The sequence below is a fragment of the Callithrix jacchus genome, chromosome 9 (assembly GCF_049354715.1).
Source record: "Callithrix jacchus isolate 240 chromosome 9, calJac240_pri, whole genome shotgun sequence".
Lineage (NCBI taxonomy): Eukaryota > Metazoa > Chordata > Mammalia > Primates > Cebidae > Callithrix > Callithrix jacchus.
In genome coordinates this window covers 42,921,504-42,948,263 of record NC_133510.1, presented here as the reverse complement: position 1 = coordinate 42,948,263, position 26,760 = coordinate 42,921,504, and the positions used below count along the sequence as shown (strand labels likewise).

The window sequence follows — 26,760 nt, the reverse complement described above, 5'->3', positions numbered from 1 at the left end:
TTGCTTTTCACATTAGTTGGATCTTTTCTAATCCTATGTCTTTTTCTTTCTTGTCTTATTCTCTTGGTTTACTCCATAGCTTTTAAAGAAAGTGTTTGGCAAATAAAAATTTTTGTGAGACTTTACAGGTGTGAACATGACTTTATTCTTCCCTCAACTTAATTATATATTGGTTTGGCTGAATTTAGAATTCTGTGCTGTAAAATCATTTTCCCTCAGAATTTTAACAGCATTGGCCCATTGTTTTTTTACCTTCTAGTAATGCTGTTGTGGAGTGTGAGACCATTATATTATTGATCCTTTGAATGAAGCCTATTTTCGCTCTGGAAGCTTGTAGAATCTTCTCTTTGTCTCTACTGTGCCTTGGTTTAGGGTTTTTTTCTTTTTTCTTCTCTTGGATACTTGATCTACCCACTACTGGATATAATATCCTTTTTCTTATTGCATTTTAGGTTTTGGGGTACATGTGCAGAACATGCAAGATAGTTGCATAGGTACACACATGGCAGTGTGTTCTGCTGCCTTCCTCCCCTTCACCCACATTTGGCATTTCTCCCGAGGCTATCCCTCCCCAGCTCCCCCACATGCTGTCCCTCCTCTATTCCCCCCAATAGACCCCAGTATGTAGTACTCCCTTCCCTGTGTCCATGTGTTCTCATTTTTCATCACCCGCCTATGAGTGAGAATATGCGGTATTTCATTTTCTGTTCTTGTGTCAGTTTGCTGAGAATGATGTTCTCCAGATTCATCCATGTCCCTACAAACGACACGAACTCATCATTTTTGATTGCTGCCTAATATTCCATGGTGTATATGTGCCATATTTTCCCAGTCCAGTCTATCATCGATGGGCATTTGGGTTGGTTCCAGGTCTTTGCTGTTGTAAACAGTACTGCAATGAACATTTGTGTGCATGTGTCCTTACAGTGGAATGATTTATATATAGTCCTTTGGATATATACCCAGTAATGGGATTGCTGGGTCAAATGGAATTTCTATTTCTAGGTCCTTGAGGAATCGCCACACTGTCTTCCACAATGGTTGAACTACTTTACACTCCCACCAACAGTGTAAAAGTGTTCCTATTTGTCCACATCCTCTCCAGCATCTATTGTCTCCAGATTTTTTAATGATCGCCATTCTAACTGGCGTGAGATGGTATCTCAATGTGGTTTTGATTTGCATCTCTCTAATGACCAGTGATGATGAGCATTTTTTCGTCTGTTTGTTGGCCTCATGTATGTCTTCTTTTTAAAGTGTCTGTTCATATCCTTTGCCCATTTTTGAATGGACTTGTTTGTTTTTTTCCTGTAAATCTGTTTGAGTTCTTTGTAAATTCTGGATATCAGTCCTTTGTCAGATGGGTAAACTGCAAAAATTTTTTTCCATTCTGTTGGTTGCCGATTCACTCTAGTGACTGTTTCTTTTGCCGTGCAGAAGCTGTGGAGTTTGATTAGGTCCCATTTTGTCTATTTTGGCTTTTGTTGCCAATGCTTTTGGTGTTTTGGTCATGAAGTCTTTGCCTACTCCTATGTCCTGAATGGTTTTGCCTAGATTTTCTTCTAGGGTTTCTATGGTGCCAGGTCTTATGTTTAAGTCTTTAATCCATCAAGAGTTAATTTTAGTGTAAGGTGTCAGGAAGGGGTCCAGTTTCTGCTTTCTGCACAGAGCTAGCCAGTTTTCCGAACACCGTTTATTAAACATGGAATCCTTTCCCCTTTGCTTGTTTTTGTCAGATTTATCAAAGATTGTATGGTTGTAGATATGTTGTGTTGTCTCTGAGGCCTCTGTTCTGTTCCATTGGTCTATATCTCTGTTTTGGTACCAGTACCATGCTGTTTTGATTACTGTAGCCTGGTAGTATAGTTTGAAGTCTGGTAATGTGATGCCACCTGCTGCGTTCTTTTTGCTTAGAGTTGACTTAACTATGCGGGCTCTCTTTTGGTTCCATATGAAGTTCATGGTGGTTTTTTCCAGTGTTGTGAGGAAAGTCAGTGGTAGCTTGATGGGGATAGTGTTGATTCTGTAAATTACTTTGGGCAGTATAGCCATTTTCATGATATTGATTCTTCCTAACCATGAACATGGAATGTTTCTCCATCTGTTTATGTCCTCTCTTATTTCGTTGAGCAGTGGTTTGTAGTTTTCCTTGAAGAGGTCCCTTACGTTTTATGTAAGTTGTATTCCTAGGTATTTTATTCTTTTTGTAGCAATTGTGAATAGCAGTTCCTTTTTGATTTGGCTCTCTTTAAGTCTGTTATTGATGTATAGGAATGCTTGTGATTTTTGCACATTCGTTTTATATCCTGAGACTTTGCTGAAGTTGCTTATCAGTTTCAGGAGTTTTTGGGCTGAGGCGATGGGGTCTTCTAGGTATACTATCATGTCGTCTGCAAATAGAGACAATTTGGCTTCCACCTTTCCTATTTGAATACCCTTTATTTCTCTTTCTTGCTTGATTGCTCTGGCTAGAACTTCCAGTAATATATTGAATAGGTGGTGAAAGAGGGCATCCTTGTCTAGTACCAGATTTCAAAGGGAATGATTCCAGTTTTTGCCCATTTAGTATGATATTGGCTGTTGGTTTGTCATAAATAGCTTTTATTGCTTTGAGATAAGTTCCGTCAATACTGAGTTTATTGAGGGATTTTAGCATAAAGGGCTGTTTAATTTGTCAAATGCCTTCTCTGCGTCAATTGAGATAATCATGTGGTTTTTGTTTTTGGTTCTGTTTATGTGTTGAATTGCGTTTATAGACTTGTGTATCTTGAACCAGCCTTGCATCCCCAGGATGAATCCTACTTGATCATGATGGACAAGTTTTTTGATGTGCTGTTGCAATCAGCTTGCCAGTATTTTATTGGAGATATTTGCATCCATGTTCATCATGGATATGGGCCTGAAGTTTTTTTTTCTTGTTGAGTCTCTGCCGGGTTTTGGTATGAGGATGATGTTGGTCTCTAAAATGAATTGGTAAGGAGTCCCTCTTTTTGGATTATTTGAAATAGTTTCAGAAGGAATGGTACCAGCTCCTCTTTGTGTGTCTGGTAGAATTCGGCTGTGAATCCGTCTGGACGTGGGCTTTTTGTGTGTGGTAGGCTCTTAATTGCTGCCTTGACTTCAGACCTTGTTATTGGTCCATTCATGATTTCGAGTTCTTCCAGGTTTAGGCTTGGGAGGACACAGGTGTCCAGGAATTTCTCCATTTCTTCCAGGTTTACTAGATTATGTGCATCGAGTTGTTTGTAATATTCTCTGATGATGGTTTGAATTTCTGTGGAATCTGTGGTGATTTCCCCTTTATCTTTTTTTATTGCATTTATTTGGTTGTTCTCTCTTTTCTTTTTTATCAGTGTGACTAGTGGTCTGTGTATTTTGTTGATCTTTTCAAAAAACCAGCTCTTGGATTTATTGATTTTTTTGGAGGGTTTTTCATGTCTCTATCTCCTTCAGTTCTGCTCTGATCTTCGTTATTTCTTGTCTTCTGCTAGGTTTTGAGTTTTTTTGATCTTGCTCCTCTAGCTCTTTCAATTTTGTCGATAGGGTGTTAATTTTGGATCTCTCTACTCTTCTCATATGGGCACTTATTGCTATATATTTTCCTCTAGAGACTGCTTTAAAGGTGTCCTAGTGATTCTTGTATGTTGTGTCTTCGTTCTCATTTATTTCTGCCTTTATTTCATTGTTTATCCAGTCAGCATTCAAGAGCCAGTTGTTCAGATTTCATGAAGCTGTGCGGTTCTGGGTTATTTTCTGAATTCTGAATTCTAACTTGATTGTGCTATGGTCTGAGAGACTGTTTGTTATGATTTCGGTTGTTTTGCATTTGCTGAGGAGTGATTTACTTCCAATTATGTGGTCAATTTTAGCGTAGGTGTGATGTGGTGCTGAGCAGAATGTATATTTTGTGGATTTGGGGTGGAGAGTTCTGTAAATGTCTATCAGGTTTGCTTGTTCCGGGTCTGAGTTCAAGCCCTGGGTATCCTTGTTAATTTTCTGTCTGGTCGATCTGTCTAATATTGACAGTGGAGTGTTAAAGTCTCCCACTATTATTGTGTGGGAGTCTAAGTCTCTTTGTATGTAGTTAAGAACTTGCCTTATATATCTGGGTGCTCTTGTATTGGGTCCATATATATTTAGGATCGTTAGCTCTTCTTGTTGTATCGATTCTTTTATCATTATGTAATGACCTTCTTTGTCTCTTTTGATCTTGGTTGCTTTAAAGTCTATTTTATCAGAGATGAGAATTGCAACTCCTGCTTTTTTTTGCTGTCCATTTGCTTGTAAATCTTCCTCCATCCCTTTATTTTGAGCCTTTGTGTATCCTTGCATGTCAGATGGGTTTCCTGGATACAGCACACCAATGGGTTTTCGCTTTTTATCCAATTTGCCAGTTTGTGTCTTTTGATTGGTGCATTTAGCCCGTTTACATTTAGGGTTAATATTGTTATGTGTGAATTTGATACTGCCATTTTGATGCTAGCTGGCTGTTTTGCCTGTTAGTTGATGCAGATTCTTCATTTTGTTGATACTCTTTAACATTTGGTATGTTTTTGGAATGGCTGGTACTGGTTGTTCCTTTCTATATGTAGTGCCTCTTTCAGGAGCTCTTGTAAAGCAGGCCTGGTGGTGACAAAAATCTCTGAGTACTTGCTTGTTTGCAAAGGATTTTATTTTTCCTTCACTTATGAAGCTCAGATTGGCTGGATATGAAATTCTGGGTTGAAAGTTCTTTTCTTTAAGGATGTTGAATATTGGTCCCCACTCTCTTCTGGCTTGTAGCGTTTCTGCCGAGAGATCTGCTGTGAGTCTGATGGGCTTCCCTTTGTGGGTGACCCGACCTTTCTCTCTGGCTGCCCTTAGTATTTTCTCCTTCATTTCAACCCTGGTGAATCTGATGATTATGTGCCTTGGGGTTGCTCTTTTTGTGGAATATCTCTCTGGTGTTCTCTGTATTTCCTGAAGTTGAATATTGGCCTGCCTTGCTAGGTTGGGGAGATTTTCTGAATAATATCCTGAAGAATATTTTCCAACTTGGATTCATTCTCTTCATCACATTCTGGTACACCTATCAAACGTAGGTTAGGTTTCTTCACATAGTCCCACATTTCTTGGAGACTTTGTTCATTCCTTTTTATGATTTTTTCTCTAATCTTGGTTTCTTGTTTTATTTCATTGAGTTGATCTTCGACTTCTGATATTCTTTTCTCTGCTTGGTCAATTCGGGTGTTGAAACTTGTGCATGCTTCCTGAAGTTCTTGTGTTGTGTTTTTCAGCTCCTTCATTTCATTCATATTCCTCTCTAAGTTGTCCATTCTTGTTATCATTTCCTCGAATCTTTTTTCAAGGTTCTTAGTTTTTTTGCATTGATTTAGAACATGTTCTTTTAGCTCATGGATGTTTCTCATTACCCACCTTCTGAAGTCTGATTCCATTATTTCATCACACTCATTCTCCATCCAGCTTTGTTCCCTTGCTGTTGAGGAGTTTTGGTCCTTTGTAGGATGCAAGGTGTTTTGGTTTTGGGTGTTTTCCTCCTTTTTGCGCTGGTTTCTTCCCATCTTTGTGGGTTTATCCACCTTTCGTCTGAGTAGTTGCTGACTTTCGATTGGGTCTCTGAGTGGACGCCCAGATTGTTGATGATGAAGTATTTCTGTTACTTAGTTTTTCTTCTAACAATCTAGCCCCTCTGCTGTATGGAAGCTGAGGTCCCCTCCAGGCCCTGCTTGTCTGGCGTACACCTGTAACAGCTGCGGAACAGTGAGGGATGCTACCAATTTCTTCTTCTGCTATCTTTGTCCCAGAATGATGCCCGCCAAATGTCAGTCTGATCAGTCCTTTGTGAGGTGACTCTTTGGTTATATAGGGGTCAGGGAGCTGCTTGGAGAGGCCGTCTGTACTTTATAGGAGCTCAAGTGCTGAGCTCTGAGCTCCATTATTCATTCAGGGCTGTTAGGCAGGTACGTTTAAGTCTGCTGCAGCAGAACTCATTAAACCCCTTTTTTTTCCCTCAGATGCTCTGTCTCGGGGAGTTAGGGCTTTGTGAGTGTCCGTTGCTCCTTCCTGCCCAGCTAGGAGGCAGTCTAGTCACTATTTGCCTGATGAGGCTCCGCCCTGCTGCCATGGGCTCCGCCCTGTTGCCGTGGGCTCTGCCCTGCTGCCATGGTCTCTGCACTGCTGTCTTGAGCTCCGCCCTGTTTGGGGAGTCTCTCTTTTATGGTGGGTTGCCTTGGCAGTGGCAGGCTGCGTCAGCAAGGGAGTATACCTCAGTAGAGGCGGAATGCCTCGGTAATGGCGGAGGCCCCTCCCCCACTGAGCTGCACCGTCCTGGGTTCAACTGTGCCCGCAGTGAAACTCTCAATCCTGAGTGTGTCGAATTGCCATTTTGTTTGTTTCTGCGGTGGTGGGAACTGCCGAGGCTGACCACCTGGTTTCCTGCCGCAGAGCCCTTTTTTTCCCTTTTCTAGTTGAACAGTTGACTCTCTCCTAGGATTTTCAGTCGCCTTCTGATAAGGCACCGGGATCTGTGTGATTTCCTGTGCAGCGACCCACTGCGCCAGGTCAAAGGTTGCTTCCCGGGAATCTCCTGGTCTGGCTCACTGTCCAAGTCTCATTTAATCAGATGGATATGCTAATCTGCCCTCCCAAATCTCAGATTGCTGGTTTAATGGGGCACCCAGACTAGTGCGTTTTGTGTGGAGTGCCACTGCGCTGCGGCACCAGCCAAAATGGCCGCAGCAGCCAAGACAGCTGCACTGGCATCCTGTGTCTCTCCTACACCTGGGGATTTCCCTGTTCTGTGGGCAACAAAGATCCATCTGGAAATGCGGCCTGCACTCACCCTCCGTGTCTTCACTGAGAGCTGTAATTCTGAGTCGCTCCTACTGCACCATCTTCTTTTTCCACCCCACCTTTTTTTTTGTAAAGAAAATTTTCCTGAATGATTTTGGTGATGATTTCTTTTGTTTTCTCTTTTCTTCTGTCTTTCTGGAACTCTTAGAGTACTAATAACTATATATTACATATCCTAGCCTGGATCTTGTAACTTTGTTTTTACTCTGATTTTCCATTTTTTTCTCTTATACTTTTTAAAAAGACAATTTCCTTAATTTTTTTCTACCCTGCAGTTTTTCATTTCTCCAATTATATTTTTTATTTCCAAGGCCTGAGTCTTGTTGTTTACTCCTTTCTTAATCATCTTCTCCCCCAAAATTAGGGCATCCCATTCTTAATTCATGGATGAACTGTCTTATGTTAACTTTCTGAAGATATGTTTTTTTTCTTTCTTGGATAGTCTTTGTTTATTTCATCCTTTCTTTTATGGTTTGGTCTCTATGATTTTCTTCTGTTTTTTTTTCTATTAGATGCTTTCTTCATCTCTTTGGTCATCCTTGATAAGTCCACATGCAAGAGTGAGGCACTAATAAAGTAGCAAACACTTATATATTGCTTAGAATGTATCAGATACTGTTCTAAGTGCTTCGTCTATTTTAACATGTTTAATCCTTGTGATGACTTTAGGGGTTAGTTATTATATTTGATAGATGAGGAAACTGAGGTACACAATGTTTTAAGTAAAATACCCAATGTAACACAGTAAGTGACAGAGCTGGAATTTGAATCTAGCTGTCTTGACTCTATAGTCCATTTTAACCTTTATGCTGTTCTGCCTGTTATTAAAATTAGAATCTAATTGGAAATTTTTTTGTATGTGGGTGGGGTTTGTCAAAATAGTATTTTGTGAGTGAGCTGTTTTGGTTTGGAACGTCTGATGCGGTCCTTTTCACAGGTTGATTAGATTCATCAGAAGAAGAAATACCTCCTCTGACTAGAGGTTTCAGCCTAGCTGCTGTCCTTTTGGTTTCTGAGTGGTGAAAGATGATTGGGGTTGCTGTTCTACATAGTTAACCATCCCCTCCTCTCCCCAGAATATAACTTCACCTGGTCCACCTGTGTTACCTTCATGCCTAGAGATCCTCAGCTTTATTCTGTCCAGGGAATGAACCTCCAGTCTTCTGCTGTGGTGATAAATTGTAGATTGCCAAGTTGTGTAGATTCTGGGAGGGGTCTTGGTATATACCTATAACTCTTATTTTGAGTTTCTCTTTTATCTAACTTTCAGTACTGCCTGTTGCTGAGTCTTTTGAGGATTCTCTGATGTATTAATAATTGTGATTCTCATTTCCTGTGTATTTGCTTTGAAATTTTTTGCAGTTTTCTCATTTCCATTCTCTTTGACCTCATTTTTATGCAGAAGCCTACAATCAAGAGAAATCTTTGTTATCTTAGAGGGAGACTTTCTGTGAAGATGAATAAAATGTGTATTTTAATATGCCATTTGACATTTTCTGTCAGATCTGTTGAAATCTTTCTCAAATGTCTCCTTCTACCTTAAGCATTTAATGATGCTTCAACCAGATACATCACTTTCTGAAAATCTTACTTCCTACCTTGGAAATTTTTTCTTCTCTCTTAAGACTCTTTTACATCTCATGTTTGTATTTGCATGCTTATCTTACATCATAACCTCCTCCCTAAACCAGACTATAACTTCTTTGAGGACCTTGACTGATACAGAATTGCTGAATAAAAGTTTGTTACATTGTGTATTCTGTATGTTTTATCCTCTTGTGTGTCTTGTAAAACATTTTTTGAATATCAGCAATGTATTAAATATTAAGAATAGCAAAGTAGGGAATCAATACAAGAAGGCAACAAAAGAGATTAAATTTAGATATAAAGAAGTCTGAGAATTGTTAGACCTTGATATGGTGAAAACTTTCAGTGTAGATTCCTAATAATAATGAAGTATACACATCTTTCTGCTATGACACAAAAAAATGAATTACCTGATCTGTTAATGTTTTGGCCAGTCTTATGATTCTGTAACTTAGATGTTAGGTATGTTTGCTGTTGATACATTCTTGTAATATTTGTAGTTTAATGTACTCTAATGGTAAATGCCAGAAATATTCTAAAATACTTGATAAGAATGCACTTTAGATAAAATAAATCTTTTAAATGTATTGGAGTAGATAAATATATAAATAAGCTCATATTTATAATTTCCTTTTAAAAACAATTTTCATATTTTGTAGAATTTTTTTTACAAGTCAATGCTGTTAATTTTCTTTTCTGCTATTTAAAATGCTCAAGAGTAAACTTGCAGGAATTGAAGTCTAAATTATTTGGATGAAAGATTATTGCTTTAAAAAATATTTATTTCTCTAGTATATGTTAAGAAATTTTTTTTTGAAAATAAAAGGAAGGCTATCATCTGCTTTTTTTTTTTTTTTTTTTTAAGATGGAGGTTGACTCTTGTTGCCCAGGCTGGAGGTCTGGAGTGCAATGATGTGATCTTGGCTCACTGCAACCTCTGCCTTCTAGGTTTAAGCCCTTCTCCTCCCTCAGCCCCTAGTAGCTGGGATTATAGGTGCATGCCACTGTGTCTGGCTAAGTTTTTGTAATTTTAGTAAAGATGGGGTTTCACCATGTTGGCCAGGCTGGTCTTGAACTCCTGACCTTAGGTGTGATCTGCCTGCCCCGGCCTCCCAAAGAATTGGGATTACAGGTATGAGCCTCTGAATATGTAAAAGTTGCTGGAGTCTGGAAAACATCAGTGGTCACTACTGTGTTCTTTTGCAGAGATCAGAACTAAGGAAACTGATGGTATTTGGTTCATTACCACAGTCAAACAAGCTGAAATGATAGTTATGTGTGAATATTTGTTTTTATTTTCAAATTTTCTGGCACCTTACAAATAATTTATTAGGAAATTACTTAAGAAAACACATAGAAGCATTACTCTAAAAATTCCAGTCTTTTGAAACCATATGATTTGAGTACAGCACATGTAGATGCTAAAATTTTTTGTTTTTTGAGATTCATGGGATATATGTGGAAAAGATAAACTTGGTGTTTATAGTTTGGCTTGGTTAATTCTTAGTGTCCATGTCACTTTTATAATTTCTTCATAAAAAATGTAGCCACATACAGATTTCTGTTCACTTGCAAGACAAAATAATGTGAGTTCCATTTCCAACTAAGTATCATGAAACGTTTCTGAAAGTGTGGTTTATATATTTTAAGTACTATAGATAGGTGACCTGCTTAGCTTTAATTTTTGGAGAAATACAGTTTTTAAATTTTCATCAGATTGCTAAAATTGTCAGTAATGGTAATGATACCATGATTATATTCTGGTTAATACCTGTTTTTTTATAATATGTTTCTGTCTACATACATTCCTTTTAGTGTCATTACCTACTGAGTTTCTGAAATTGTTTCAATAGGCAAAGAAAATAAATTTGCTTTTACTGTTTACTTTTCTTTGACAGTTTTAAAAATTTTCTTTTTGAAGGTGTTAGTACTACTTTCAATGAGAACATAAAGCATGGCTATGGATGACTACTTAAAGCAAATGATCCTAGAAAATACCCTTAAGATTATTGTTTAACATATAGTTTAATATGTATAGCTGGTTTTATTTTAGTAGTGGGAAAGGATTGTTTTCCTGTAATCAAGTCCATCTTGTATTACTGAGTCAAGGAAACTATAATATTTGGGTATATTCACTTAAAATTTTTCTTTTTGATTTAAAACATTGTTTTTTAAAATAATATTTGGGTTAAGGGGTACATGTGTAGGTTTGTTATATAGGTAAACTGTCACAGGGATTTGTTGTACAGATTATTTTTTCTGTGTTCACTTTTGAATGATAGAAGAAGAAAATCCAGATGGATTAACGACTTAAACATAAGACCTAACACCATAAAAACCCTAGAAGAAAACCTAGGCAAAACCATTCAGAACATAGGCATAGGCAAGGGCTTTATGACCAAAAACACCAAAAGCATTGGCAACAAAAGCCAAAATAGACAAATGGGATCTAAATAAACTCCAGAGCTTCTGCACAGCAAAAGAAACAATCATTAGAGTGAACTGGCAACCAACAGAATGGGAAAAAATTTTTGCAAGCTACCCATCTGACAAAGGGCTAATATCCAGAATCTGCAAAGAACTAAAACAGATTTACAAGAAAAAAAACAAACCCATTCAAAAGTGGGTGAAGGATATGAACAGACACTCTTCAAAAGAAGATATCTATGAGACCAACAAACATATGCAAAAATGCTCATCATCACTGGTCATTAGAGAAATGCAAATCAAAACCACATTGAGATACCATCTCATGTCAGTTAGAATGGCAATTATTAAAAAATCTGGAGACAACAGATGCTGGAGAGGATGTGGAGAAATAGGAACACTTTTACACTGTTGGTGGTAGTGTAAATTAGTTCAACCTTTGTGGAAGACAGTGTGGCGATTCCTCAAGCACCTAGAAATAGAAGTTCCTTTTGACCCAGCAATCCTGTTACTGGGTATATATTCAAAGGATTATAAATTGTTATATTGTAAAGACACATGCACATGTATGTTCATTGCGGCACTGTTTACAAGAGCAAAGACCTGGAACCAACCTAAATGCCCATTGATGATAGACTGGACAAGGAAAATGTGGCATATATACAGCGTGGAATACTATGCAGCCATAAAAAAACGATTAGTTTGTGTCCTTTGTAGGGACATGGATGCATCTGGAAGCCATCATTCTCAGCAAACTGACACAAGAACAGAAAATGAAACGCTGCGTATTCTCACTCATAGGTGGGTGTTGGACAAAGAGAACACATGGATACAGGGAGGAGATCATCACACGCTGAGGTCTGTTGGGGGGGGGAATAGGGGAGGGACAGCAGTGGGGTAGGGAGGGGATAACATGGGGAGAAATGCCAGATATAGGTGACGGGGATGGAGGCAGCAAACCACATTGTCTTGTATGTACCTGTGGAATAATCCTGCATGTTCTGCACATGTACCCCAGAACCTAAAGTGTAATGAAATATATATTTAAAAAATCAATTCTTATTGACTAGAGTACTGCTTGTAGCTATGGATTCACAACTATAGGTGCCAAATTGTAGATTAAAAAACAATCCATATGAGAACTTACTTTTAATTTTAATGTTTACTTCTGGTTACTAATTTCACCTTTTCAGGTTTTTCAGTTTTTTCATGGTTTGTTTGATAAAGCTGCTGCTCCTTTTTTTTTTAAAAGCCCTGATACTAATGGTTTTATCTTTTCATTTTTATGACATAAATTTAGGACGAAAACAAATATTCTAGTGCTTGTCTTTCTTATATACTTTGAGAGTAGAGAAAAGAGGAATTCTGGATATTCATTTGTGTTTTTCTTATCCCTCATCTCCCGTGAATACATGACTTGATTTATCTTGATCAGCCTAGTAACTTGCTCCACATTTTTCAAAAAGTGCAAAGCAGTTTCAGCTAAAAATACACACATCAAAATGATCCAAAAGTTGTGGCCACAGCTCAAAAATGCTGATCAATTTTGAAAATCTAAATCAGCCTTGGCCCTGAAACCGAGGGAAGAACCTTTGTGGTGGGGGACAGATTTCCAAAAACTCACCACATTCCTGTTCTTAGCTGGAGTTTGTGCTGATGTTGCCAGACAACTGAGGAATAGATGCAAAAAGCAGGAAGCATTATTGAATTGAGCCCTAGCGCCAATTTGGGAAAAGCAAATTAAAATGTAAAAGAATATTTTTCCACTCCTGATGTCCCAACATAAAATGGCAAAATACATGGTTGTTGAAAAAGTTACAGAAATTGCTCATTTTGCCAAAAATAAAAGCCAATTACGAATTCTTATTTTTGCATTAATGCATAGACAAATAATTTTATTTTACAAATAAATATGTATACATTTAAGTTGGAGAAGTATTTTGACATAAATGACTGTGTGGGCTTGTTTCAATATCTTTTTATATTTTTCAGGTGCCACTTAAAGAATGGATGATGATGATTTTGGTGGTTTTGAGGTATGCACTGTTATTTACATTAGTTTGTTTTAACTTTGTGGGATTATATTGGAGTAAACTATTTTGAAAATGTATTATATTTCATTGGCATCATGATCTTTCCTTGACCATTTTTATGTAATTCTGGAGTAAAAAGATGAAATCAAGGAAAATTAAAAATATACCCTCTAAAAATTAAAACTGATTTATTGAACATTTGGACTTGCCCATAGGAATGTTTTAAGTTGAGGTAATTAAGTGCTACCAGTGTAAGCACTAAAGGAAAGATTTAAAAAATTGTCAGCAGATGATTTTACTGGGATACATGTATATTAGGAAATACTTGTGAGATGACAGATGAGTACTGAAGATCCTGTCACATATTTGCATGTTTACACCTGTAATGACTTGATTTAGTATATTAAGTAAATCGCCTTTTGGTGGTTTTAAAGTTAATTAGTATGTTTGTATTATTAGGTTATTCTAGTAGGTTAGGTTAGGATACTTTGTAAGTGGAAATTGTTAGCTGAAGAAACACTGTCTTTTCCTTAATCCTTTTCAATGTGTGTTCATTTTATTGAAATATTTTATAACCCAGCTATTTTTATGGAGGCAGTATAGTCTTTCAGGAAAATCTCTGGATTAAGAGTCAGGATGCCTGAGCTCAAGTCCTGGAACTACCATCGAGTGAACTCTGTAGTTTTTTTATTTTTTGTTTTTTAAAGCATTTTACCTACTTTGGATTTGGTAAAAGGGTATTATAAACACTAGGGATTATAATTAACGACCTTAATAGGATAAATAAGATGTTAAGTATATATTCAGTGTTCTGAATTTCATAAAAGAATAGTGTGAGGTTTCTGTTAGGTTAGGATCTTTTTCTCTTTTATTGATCTTTAAAATCAGTCAATATGGTGTGTAGACATACCTGTTTTCTCTGTTTCATCTAAAACTGGTTTTTATTTAAGCATGCTTGTATGCTTTCTGCATTTTGCTTAATATTTTGGGTTTTGTTGAGTGATTGAATCTTATTTATATTACCGAAATGTAACATTTATTTTTGTTAAAATGCCTTTCATTTTGAAAAAAATGTATATTTTAGATATCATCTGGCTTAGTTTATTGTTTGGAAGTTGTTAGTTATTTGAAGGTTACAATCTGGCATAGTCTTCTTTATTTAAACCACACTTCATGTATCATTTAGGAAAAAAATACAGTGGATAGTGTTCTGTAGGGTAACAGTATTATACTGTGTTATATTCATAAAATTGATTCCTTTCAGTACTGCATAGGTGCCGGTTAACCAACATTACAATTTAATTGTAGTTAGGTTTTTTTTTTTTCTTTCCACATCCTGCTGTATAAATAGAGTCTCTATTGTTATTATATAAAATATGTTCATTTTTCTTAGCTGTAGAGAATAGTTACTATATTCTGTGTCACTTATGTCGTGTGTCAGATTACCCCTTTTAACTTTTCCTTAATTTGCAGAATACAAATTGAAATTATAGCTCTAATTTTTAGTAGAAAATTTACTGTGACCTGGGCGTCTAACAGAAAACTCTGTGCTCTTACCTACAAACTCAGTATTCAGTAATTGTTGAAAATAAATAGGGTGACTTGTTAATTGAAAACTTGAATTCTAGGAATTCTCTAAATATTGAATGTTATTAAGTCTGACTAGTATATTATTCAAGACAGATGAATCCTATTTCTTTGAATTAACCTCTAATTGGGTCTTGTGCTAATTAGTTAAAAGGATTTGGTGTCTATATTTTTAAAGACAAATATTTTTCCTACATAGATGAGTAAATGTAAGTTAAAATACTTAGATATAAAGTTTACAAGTGAAAATGTCATTAAGGATATATGAAAGAAAAAGTCATTGAGGAACAGTAATTTGAATAAGGAAAGAATATTTTTACTTGAAGATAATAAGGCATGGGTACTGGGGGTGGTAAGTCATGGCAGAAGTGGTAGCAGTGAAGACTGAAAAGCAATTGGGTATTGAGAGTGAATATTTAAGTGTCTGGTGTATTATAGAAGATATGCCTGTAGAACTGGAATGCTTGATTACTTAAATAGCATTCCTATTTTTCACATCTTATAAAATAATCTTGCCTTTGTTTTGTAGGCTGCGGAGACTTTTGATGGTGAAAATGGTGAAACCCAAACAACATCTCCTGCTATTCCTTGGGCTGCCTTTCCTACAGGTATTGTTATCTAGGAACTAAGGTTTTTTTTCTTCATGTGACAGTTTTGCCTATTCTTTGAAACCCTGTTTCTTACTTTACTTGTCCTTCTCTGATATGATAAGTGGAATGATTCAGATTTACTCTTTAGGTTTTTAAAATAACAGATTATGAATTATATAACAAATTCTGTGCTAGTGACTTGAGGTCTGATTCTAAAGACGATATCAGGAACAGTAAATGAAATTAAAATACAATTTACATTTTAAAATATATCTTAGTTTTTGGAAGGTGATGTGCTCCATAACTTTTTTAGGTTATCCAGTTCATTTTTATATTCTAAAAATAATTTATCATCTTCACCATATTTAAATTTAGAAGCATTTTTGCAACAAAATTATTCAAAAGTATTGAAAATTAAAATCATCTTCTAGCCAGGCATGGTGGCTCATGCCTGTAATCCCAGCACTTTGGGAGGCTGAGGTGGGTGAATTGCGAGGTCAGGAGTTTGAGACCAGCCTGACCAACATAGTGAAACTCTACCTCTACTAAAAATACAAAAATTAGCTGGGTGTGGTGGCGTGCACCTGTAATCCCAGCTACTCAGGAGACTGAGGCAGGACAATCGCTTGAACCCAGGAGATGGAGGTTGCAGTGAGCTGAGATTGTGCCACTGTACTCCAGCCTGGGTGACAGAGTGAGTCTCTGTCTCAAAAAAAAAATTGTCTTCTAAAAATTAAATACAAAAATAAATTTATTATTGACATATGTTTCTTGGAAGACCTCATGTTCAATATTAATTTATGTCTAAAGAATATTTTGAGCTTTCAGTTTTCTGTTAGATCATTGTAAAGTCAGGAGTAGAAGATGAAAGTATTTTTTTAACAGCTTTGCCTAGTCCTAAAATGTTAGTTATTTGTTGTAAAACATGAAACAAATGCTTACGCGCTGGGCACTATGGGGATATAAGGAGGTATGGAACATAGTCTAGTCCTTTACTTCAAGGAGAGAATAGGCACATGCATGTTTGTAATATGAAATAGATTTGTCATTTAGGAAGAATGATGATTTTATCCATTTATTTAGCAAATTCTTATTTTCATACCTCATATGAGTCAAGTACTAAACTGCCAGCTGGAAATATATCTATATATAGTTGATCTGGTTTCTGAAGGATGCATGCAATTTCAATAGTCAGATATGGGAGAATGAGGAAAGATTTTGAAGGGAGAAAGATAAATGGAACAAAAGTGCAAATGAGAGAAAGGTGGTGGCATTGTTAGGATGCTAATTCTTGTTTGAGGGCTTTTTATGTGTTATTTTTTTTGCTGGGAATTGTTTTTGTTGCTTCCTGTTGCTGTTCATTTCTATTCCCTTATGATACTAACTCCTATTTTTTAAAATGTATTATTTCTTTAATTTTTTTTTTCTGGAGCACCTTCCCAGCAAACCTTCCCATGACTACATGCACCTGTTATCTGACTTTCATGTTAGACAGCAAGTTTTGTGGGTTAGGCACTATGTCTGTTTGTCCTGTTGTTAGATCTTAAAGGTTGGGCATAGTATCTGGCTTATAGTTGGCTCTCAGTAAATATTGGTAGGATGAATAAATAATAAAATGAATAAATGAATTAGTAACTGAATGAACAGATTAGGATGGCATTGGAAATGGATAGAGAGCTGGGATAGTAGATGATATTTATATAATGGCTCAGGATTTTTAGTATGCTGTCACTTATTTGTTTACTGTAAAGTAGGCAGAGCAGCTATACTTTTTCCATTGTGTAGGTGACAAAATGATGGTTTGAGAAAGTTTTATCATTTAATACACATAACTGTTTAGGGATGAAGTCTTTTCTTTTAGATTCAATTTCAGTTCTTTTTCAGTAACTCAAGTTTTTTGAAAAGAGTTATCAGCAGGACTATCTGACTGGATGTGACAGTGAAGGAGGAGGTAAAATTGATTTTTTGGGTTTCAACGCTTGGTTCTGAAAGAATGGTGTTACCATGAAATAGAAAATTTGAGACTTGGTTTGGGACACATGGGGTTTAGTGAATTAGTATTAGACATGTATAATATATTTAAGGTACCTAAAACTCAAAAGAAAGGTTAGGGCTAGAGTTCTTGGTTTAGGAGTTTTCCAATTGATAATGACAATTAAAGTTGTAGGAGATTGCTGGGAGAAACAGTACATAGATAGAATAAGGTTGAGTAGATTAATTTGGTTGTTCAAAGGTAGGGAATAGGAGGAGCTAAAAGAGGTCTGAGAAGTAAGGGGATTGGGAACTAGTGCTGCAACACAGAATTTAGAAGTAGAAACTTTCAAAGAAGCTGTGATAGGCTCTGGTGTCAAAGGCTTTAGACAGGGTAATGAGGTTGGAGGCTGAGAAAAATACCATAGATGTTTCTAAGTGGCTTTTAAGGACATGATTTCAGTAGATTAAAAGTTTAAGGCAAGCTGTACTTCTTTTTATAGTCTGTTTTCTTGTAGTAAAATTGTGGCAAAGTATTAAAGAATTATATATTACGAGCAAATTACCTAATTCCTGTTTGCTAATAGTGAACATTATATGTCACATCTGCATATGTCTATATATTAGTGGGTCAAGTTCTCAGACCTTAGTAAAACTGGAATTAAAGGACAAACCATCTTGCACACACACACACATGCACACACTCACACATACTTTTTTTCCATCACTCCCTTTTGAAAAGTTAGATATGAAAAATTAGCTCTTTTTGGGTTTTCTCAGTGACTTGCAGAATTGGAGAATAACAAACATGGCTAAGGGCTGAAGGTAAAGACATGGTATGCTTTTACTCAGCCAAAGCTTTTTCCTTTGTTAGTTTGTCTTCTTCTGACTGGAGAAGTCCACCTCTGATTCAGGTAGCAGAAAGGTGTTGGAGGTGAGGATGATTTGAACAGCTTGCTTGGCATAACAATGTAATCATTTCCACAGTAAAGACCTGAGAAGTTAGGAACCCTTAAGAGATCTAAGGCTGGTTCTTTTCAGTTTAAGAAAAGACTAATTTTTTCCCTTTTTTTCCCTACCTGTATCTTAGCTGTCTATAATCTATATGGAAAATACTTTAAAAAGAGCTGATGATTAACCAAGGTTTACCACAGCTTAAAATCTAAGAAGATGGGCCTGGCGTGGTGGCTCACGCCTGTAATCCCAGCACTTTGGGAGGCTGAGGTGGGTGGATCACGAGGTCAAGAGATCGAGACCATCCTGGTCAACATGGTGAAACCCTGTCTCTACTAAAAATACAAAAAATCAGGTGGGCATGGTGGCGCGTGCCGGTAATCCCAGCTACTCAGGAGGCTGAGGCAGGAGAATTGCCTGAACCCTGGAGGCGGAGGTTGCGGTGAGCCAGGATTGCGCCATTGCACTCCAGCCTGGGTAACAAGAGTGAAACTCCGTCTCAAAAATAAATAAATAAATAAATAAAATCTAAGAAGATAACTAAGGCACATTTAGTTTATATTTTTAAAGGTTTTTGGGGAAAATAGAAATCATTTTTGGGTTTAGGTTAAAGGATTTTGTTAAGAGTGTAGTGGGTTTGGTGAACCTAGTGATTCTACTGCTGAGGGCAGGCAAGTAGGTGGAGGAGGATTTCATAATAGCAATTGGGATAATTAATGTGTTGCTTAAAGTGTCTGTATAGCCTACAGTTCTGTCAATGGGTTGAGATACCTCAAGACATGCATCTTAATATATATTAGCATTATTTACATAGTGAACTCTTAAAATGCTAGCTTATAACCAGTGCTGATGAAATTAATGAATTGTCAGTAAGAAAAAATGAAATGTACATGCTGATGCTTTATACAAAGTAGGCCTACCTCCTTAAGTTATGGTATCTAACCTGTAAAATATGTCTTTACACCCTTATCATAGGAATTACATAATATAAATAAGAGATGAATGAATATGAAATTATCAAGCTCTTTTCCTATTTTCTTTACTGTCGATAAACATGTAGACATTATTGCTTGATTTTAGTGAAAGCTACCCAAGGACAATTGCATTTCTTTAAGCATTTTTCTCTCTCTGTCATAGCCTAACCCTTCACATTGCCTTCCATGCTATTGTGCTTGAAGCCTGTAAGACAAACTATGATCCACATAGTGCTCCCAACATCTGTTCCTATATTTTTGTCATTGCTCCTTACTTACCATTGTATTACTCACCTAATCTTACATCCACTTATTTGAGTCTTATTTTTCTTTCAAGAAAAGGTATGGAGCTATCGATGAATTTGTTCTGCATCTCATTAACTGCTGCTTTTTCTGAGTTGACAGTTCTTTTATTTCTGCACCAGTTGTTTGGTCCCTTAGCTTATGCTAATTTATGTTTTTAAAATTTGTGGTAAAAGACATATAACATAAAATTTACCATCTTACTATTTATCTGTACTATTTTTAAGTGTACAGTTCAGTATTGTGTATTGTAAAACTGAAACTCTACCCCAAACAACTCCCCTTGCCCCCTCCCCTCAGCCCCTGGCAACTATGATCCTGCTTTCTGTCTATGAATTTGATGATTTTAGATACTTCATAAGGTAGAATCATACAGTATCGGTCACTTTGTAACTGGCTTATTTTACTTAGAATAATGTTCTCAAGTTTCATCCATGTAGTGGCATGTATCAGAATTTTCTTCCTTTTAAAGCCTGAATAAGGTTTCATTGCCTGTATAGACCACATTTTGTTTACCTATTTATTTGTTGATGGGCACTAGGTTTGGTTCTACCTTTGGCTATTGTAAATAATGCTGCCATAAACATGGGTGTCTAATTTGTATTTTTAAATATTTTCAGTATAATTTCCATCTCTTTATGTCTATGTTAGTCTGAGATTTGGAGGGCAGTGACTGTGATTTAAACCTGTTAAATTTTAGGTGTCTAGCATAACACTGTGCCTTTTTCATAAACAATGTTCAGTAATTATTTATTGATGGTGAGTAGAGCAGATTTATCTTGTTAACTCTTTTTGGTTATTTTTAATTCTTTGAGGGATAGTTAGTCTTTGTATTGTAAGTTGAAAGAAGGCAAAACCAAAGTTGCCTTCAAAAATATATTAATCTCAGAAATCTTAGCTAATTACTGCAAGGCAGCCAATAAGCTTTATTTACTTATTTATTTGGTGCTAAGTTAACATTCCTGGTCATTCTCAATGCAAACATATGACCTGGAAATAATGATAAACAAGAGTAGTCACAGATTTTCTGAAAGAAAAAACAGCTATTTTGGTGGCCTTTTCTCATCTCTTCCCTGGTCCTGCTGTATGCTAGCAAGTAACAATAGAGACTAGACTAAATTTTAGTTTAATAGATTACAGGTCTGGAAGAAATAAGAGTAGTATGTAGTTATTTTGCCTTTTTTTCTAACTTGTATTTCTAAACATTAAAGAAAAATTGTTTCCAACTTCGCATAGCATCTCACTTGAAGTTTTTGAGTTGCCTACTCATAACACTGTATTTTATAAAAAAATAAAAATTTTTTGGCTAATAAATCATTTTTAAAAGAAATTATTTTCAAATAACTGTTTTTGTAAATGTTTATAAGGCTATGCTCTACTTTTTAGCAAACTAACAGCAGAGACTTCAAAATGAATGGCTGTCACATATATGTATGTATTAAATATGTATTTATCAGAATGCAGGTGCATATATATGTGTGTATTCTGATTTCCTTCCTTTCCCCCTATAACACAAATTCTCTACCTAGACTGATTTGAAAGGACTGTATCAAGACTTGACCTAGCCATTTCTAAGAACCATTAGTCTTAGTTTCGTATTACTACATGTTTTTTTTATTTTCTGATTGTGGCAGATTCTGTTTCAGAATACATGGAGTTTATTTAAATTAATTATTTGGTTTGTTTGTTCATTTGTTCATCCACTCACTTAGCACATATTTGAAAATTTACTGTGTTTTAGACAGTAAATGTCATGTGCTGTGGACCTTATTTCATTTTCAGTGATGACATATAAAAGCTGTCATCTAAAAGGACAGGTTGTTTCACGAAAGTGTTAATATTGGCATACACTTTCATCAGTAACTTTAAGTTCAAACCTTTGATAGCAGTTACATGAAAATAATATTATGTCAGAAAGTTTGCCGTGTTGCCATTGTGTACAGTGTGGGTGGTGCTGTTTTAGATGCAAAGAAGTGTTCACTTTTTACTTTTAACTGTATAAATATAAATTGTCTAGAAGGCGAGGTGGGAGGCAAAACCTTGAATAGTGTCCTTTCTAATATGTTTCTAAGTTCCTTGTAGCACTACACAGACCACATTAGAATGCATTGACCATCAAAGGGAAAAACAAGCTATCCAGTTAGATACTTTAATCCAAATTAGCTCCTTCAAAACAGCTTATATAGAGGGCAAACTAAACTGTCTGTCACAAGCCTACCCTTTAGAAGGAATAATGGGAATTGGACCAGCAGATGTTGAACCAAATAACTTAGATGTGGTTCACTTTGCATCTGGAGCTATTTGCATACAAAGCCAACAAGAAAGTTCAAACATTTTTCTCAAGATATTGGCAGAGAGAAACCTGGAAGGCAGATGCCTTTTTGATTTCATGGTTCAGTTTTTCCATTCTCCATTCTGTCCAGGAAAACCTAGGACAACAAATTGGTCATTTTATTAATATCCCATTACTCTCCTTACTAACCCTGTTTTTCCAGTAGAATCTGTGTTACACATCTATGAGAGCTCAGAACCTGAGCCCACAAATTTTTGTTTGAGGAAAAATTGTTTCAATATTTTTCTTCAGATTAATCTGTAGTTTGTACATTATAATAATGAAGGTTAATCAAATTCATTTGTCTGGTTTATAATTGAGGTAAAATTTGAAGGTGACTTGTTACATGGTCATATATGTGCATTATAGTAGGCAATATAGGTAATGCTTAAAAACTTTTCATCTGTCTTTGTATCTGCATTAGACATTTTTGTCAGAACATAAACCAGATTTCTGTTGAAGTCTAATAATGTTATAGTTTATAGAGATTATTTGAAGAGAAAACAGTCACATATCTTCTTTTCGTTAACATCTTGTATTTTCTGTTTAACTCCCAGGTTATTAACTCACCATCCTTTACTCTGGAGCCAGTGTTTAAAAATGATGCCTAAGATGATAGCTGTTATAAAGCTGTGTATTGTTACTATACATATAAATACAAGTGTTAGTGTGGTTTTTCAGTAATTTCTTACAGTTCATGTTTTTATTAATGCATATGATAGGAAGTATATAGTGATGTTAGCTATGCTTCTGAAGATTCAGTTTATTATAGTGTGGTATAAAGTCAAATCCCTTACTCTAGAGTGAAGAGTTAGCTTTGCCTTCAGCTAACTGTGTAACTTCTGTGAAATTCAATTAGTGAATCTATAAATTGAAGGACTAGATGATATCTAAGTAATTCTTTGAGATTTTGAATTCTGAGTTTATTTTCTGGTCACAGTGTCTGTAATATGAATAGCTTTTACTAGGTAAATTATGGTGCCTGGTTTAACTCTGTGGTGTAACTGACAATAACTAATCTAATAAATTAGGTTTGTTCTAAAAACAAAACACAAATATTAATGTGAAGAACTATAATTCTTAAGAGAAACCTTGTACTTTTCTGTATCTTTTAACTATCAATTACTCTTCACATGCTTTTTCTTACAGTATTTTATGGTACCTTCTGTATCTGTTTCATGTAAATCTGAATTTGCTTTTAAAAGACTAGTATAGATTTTAGGATATATTTAGAGAATAGTAAAATAGTTTAAAAATAGTATTATAGGGATTTTTTCATATTACTAAAAAATAAAGTTTTGGCGATGAATATTTTTTCTATAAATACGAAGATAAACTCTTTATCATTAGAATCCTAAGTTAGCCAAAACACCCCAAAATAAAACAAAATTTAGGTTCTGTTTGGCTCAGTAAACAGTAGGAATCATTGCCTAGCATTCTTATACCATTATATGCAATTCCAATCAGCTATCCATCTTGAATTATATTTTTTGGCCTCAGAAAAGATACTTTTTATTTTTGAGAGACAAGCAGACACATACATACATGTATGTAGTACAAGGGTATGAAAGAAAAGGAAATAATGGGAAAAGATAAACAGTGAAAAAGTTTTCTTTTATCTTAGTTCTCTAGTCTCACTTCTGGTACAACTAGTTTTATAATTTCTTTTTTAACCATCCCAAGATTTTCCAGGTATGTACAAATGTGTGGTATAAATTTTTTATATAGAAGACAGTGTATTGTATATACATAGTAATACTCCTTGCCTTTTGTTCCAAAATAATTTGAAAAACTTTCTGTAGAAGTACTTAGATTTTCCAAATTCATTTTAGTTGTTGCATTGTACTCTTCTTCATGGAGATGCCATTATTAATGTAATCAGTTATTTTCCCTTCAGTTCTTGCTATTACAAACAGGCCTTTAATGAATATCCTATGTATTTTTAGCAAAACTATTTTAATTACAGTGACAATATGTATTGTTTCTGTGACTTGAAAAATCTTTTAAAATTAACAAATAGTTGAGTTACTAATTTTACTAATATAAGCACAGAGCAAAACATGCTCTTAAACTCTGAATAATATCAAATTTTATATTTGAGGTCAGATATATTTAAGTTTATATATGAGAAAATGTTTGCCACGTTGAAGGTGATAATTTTATGAGTACCTTGAAAAATAAAGTCCTCTTTGGCTAACTGTGGGCAAATTAGTAGTAGCATGTTGTTGAAATGGTGCTGTTTTTTTAAATGTGTAAAGTACTATTTATTGCAACATTGTTTATAATAGCATCAAAGTATAAACAACCCAAATATTCATAAAGAGTAGAAAGTTTAATATTTTGGGTTATATTTATATAATAGAATACTGTACACCTGGGGAATTAACAAACTATGGCTACATATAACAACACAGGAGAATTTCATGATCATCTGTCTATGCTGTCCTCAGAGTATTTTTTTTTTTTTTTTTTGAGATGGAGTTTCGCTCTTGTTACCCAGGTTGGAGTGCAATGGCGCTATTTCAGCTCACCGCAACCTCCGCCTCCTGGGTTCAGGCAATTTTCCTGCCTCAGCCTCCCGAGTAGCTGGGATTACAGGCACGCGCCACCATGCCCAGCTAATTTTTTGTATTTTTAGTAGAGACGGGGTTTCACCATGTTGACCAGGATGGTCTCGATCTCTTGACCTTGTGATCCACCCACCTTGGCCTCCCAAAGTGCTGGGATTACAGGCTTGAGCCACCATGCCCAGCCCAGAGTATGTTTAAGAGATTAGTAGGAAGCCTTAAACTGACCAACCGTTCTGCAATATCCGATACTGTAACACCACATTCCTCACAGAATCTGTGAAGTCTAGAATATCGGCCTCCCCTTGGGTTCTGGAATTCTTCTTGTACATTAGAATTAGAATGAGGGTTCCATTATTTTGGCCACAAATCCAGACCCAGGACTGCTTCAGAGCAAGCCCCATGCCTGAGTCTTCCAAGGGTAAAAATCATCATTTTGTTTACTCGGTAGGGGTGGCATGGGGAAGGGAGGAAGGAATAGATTTTACCAAAAATCTACTGTGAGTGAATAGTGCAATATGAGACTAAGAAAAATTTTAGAGTTTGACTTCAAGTGTCTGGTATGGAAGTCAGAGACTAAGACTGCTTCTGAAAGAAACAGAACAACCTCTGTCACTCACTTCCTCCCTCCCTTTACCCCTGAGATTCTTGTTTTGGACTCTGTGGCCTAGCTGTAGCTGGTAACAGTAAATGCTTCTGCTGTATGAATTCTCAAGTGGCCAGACAGGGTTTAGGGACCCACAGGAACATGAAACTTACAGGACCAGTATAATCAGAGGTTCTGACTGATGTGCCCTACACACACTTGGCTTGATGTCTGTCTACGGATGCCCCTAATGAATACTGTTTTGCTAATGTGTATTTTAAATCAACTTATACTTTGTGCTTACTCAGGCTGAGTTTTCATGTATTTCCTCCCTCTTTTTAAAGGTGGGCATTTGAGCTTCTTAAATGGTGTCTCTAATTTTTGGTACTGTTCTCTTCTGTATTTTTGGTACTTCGCCTTTGTGGCTGGGGGCAGGGCAGGGTGGTGGTGGCGGTGGCAGTGGTGGGAAGGTGCCATGATTTCTTGAGAGTTTGAAATCTTCCAATCCTTTTTGTGCCCATTCTCTCCTTGTGATTTTCTATTCCATATCTCACCCATTGGCAATTTATGTAGTTTCTAAGTTCATTCAAACTGGGAATTTTTCAGTTCTCTCCAACTTCCCTGGTCACTATCTCAGTCAAAGCCATCATCATGTCTTTCCCAGATGACTTGAGCAGCTTTTTTTCCTGCATCTAGTCTAACTGTTCCCCTCTGCCGCCACCCATTACTCCATTACTTTAAGTGGCACCAGAGAGGGCTGGGAAATAGTGGATGCTCAGTAAATGTTGCCTGTTTATGACATTTGATTTTAAAGTTTAGAAATATTTAGGATTTGCTTTTATTTGTTGTGGATTCCTGAATATCAGTAAGACATGATTTGATTATAGTTTTGGAGGTTGTAATTTTGACTTATGATATTCCTCTGAATATTTTATTGTAATCTCTGTATTGGGTGCTAAAGATTTGTACCTGTTCTTAGGAATCTCCTGAATAAATTTTACAAACTAATTGCAGTTATAAAATCCTCCATGATTTGGGTATTGCTGTTGTGCCTCATCACAATTTTTTGTCCTAATTCTGATCTCTGTATTAATTTACATGATTATATTAACTTGTAGCTAGTATATATTTTGTCTTATGAAATCATTGCTGAATTGATAATCATTTTTAATAATTTTATTGTGAAAATTTTCTTTATTTAAATTAAAATGGAAACATTTCTAGATTTGTTTTTTGAAATGAATGTGTTAATGGCTAGTTTATATTGTGGACTTCCTCAGATAGATTGTTTTGGTTAATGGACCTTGCCAAGCAATTTTAGAGTAAAACACTGAGACTGCCTAAAGTACTTAGAACACAGAGATGTTTAGGGATATACTTTAGAACTGCGAATCAATAGGGAAGTTTTTACTTAAAGTTTATTCTATAGAAAATTTGCTAAGGACAGGTTGTAGAGTTTGATCATTTTGTATCCCTCAAGTCTGAGATCACAGAGAAGTGGATAAAAGGTGACTCAGCTGGTTTGGAGGAAATTTTAATTCAATTTGGCTGACAATACAGAGTTGACAAAATACTGTAATCAAATATTACACACAGTGTGGATTAAGAAATACTTTAGTCATGTAAATCAACTGTTCTTGATCCCTTAAAAATTAATGAACACATTGTTAATGTTTTTATTTCAAGGAAATGTTTGCTGATAGAATTGTTCATTAAACTTGTGAATAAACATTTACTGAACTTGTCAATCCATTAGGTTCCTAAAGGAGCAACCTTAAAATAATTTTAACTTTTGATCTTATAATCTAATCCCAAGTATTTTGCTTCTTGTGGATTGTGTTTGATTAAATTTGTGAAATTTACTTCTCCTAATTTTTTAAAAGACAAACTAGATTCTCATTGGTTATGATCCTGCTCGAAGTTAGGATGTGAAACTGTTTACTTTCAACCTTCTATTGTTTGATTTCTCCCCCATTCAACAAATTATTGTATATCAA

At 35.8% G+C, this 26,760-nt stretch overlaps 1 protein-coding gene across 18 annotated transcripts in view; it reads left to right on the top strand.

Annotated features, from left to right (window-relative positions):
* CCDC91 (coiled-coil domain containing 91) overlaps positions 1 to 26,760 on the top strand; it is a 366,252-nt gene that overhangs the window by 61,149 nt on the left and 278,343 nt on the right. For 10 of the 18 annotated variants that reach the window (XM_078339017.1, XM_078339024.1, XM_035255952.3 and 7 more), the window contains exons 2-3: positions 12,859 to 12,902; positions 15,016 to 15,094. The exons of 2 other annotated variants lie outside the window; for them this stretch is intronic. In XM_078339017.1, the coding sequence (XP_078195143.1) occupies positions 12,873 to 12,902; positions 15,016 to 15,094 (109 nt within the window). In that variant the 5' untranslated portion in view covers positions 12,859 to 12,872. Of the gene's footprint in view, positions 1 to 11,583; positions 11,725 to 12,858; positions 12,903 to 15,015; positions 15,095 to 24,550; positions 24,599 to 26,760 lie in introns of those variants that run through there. 6 more of the 18 variants (XM_078339018.1, XM_078339022.1, XM_078339016.1 and 3 more) reach the window with 4 other exon arrangements.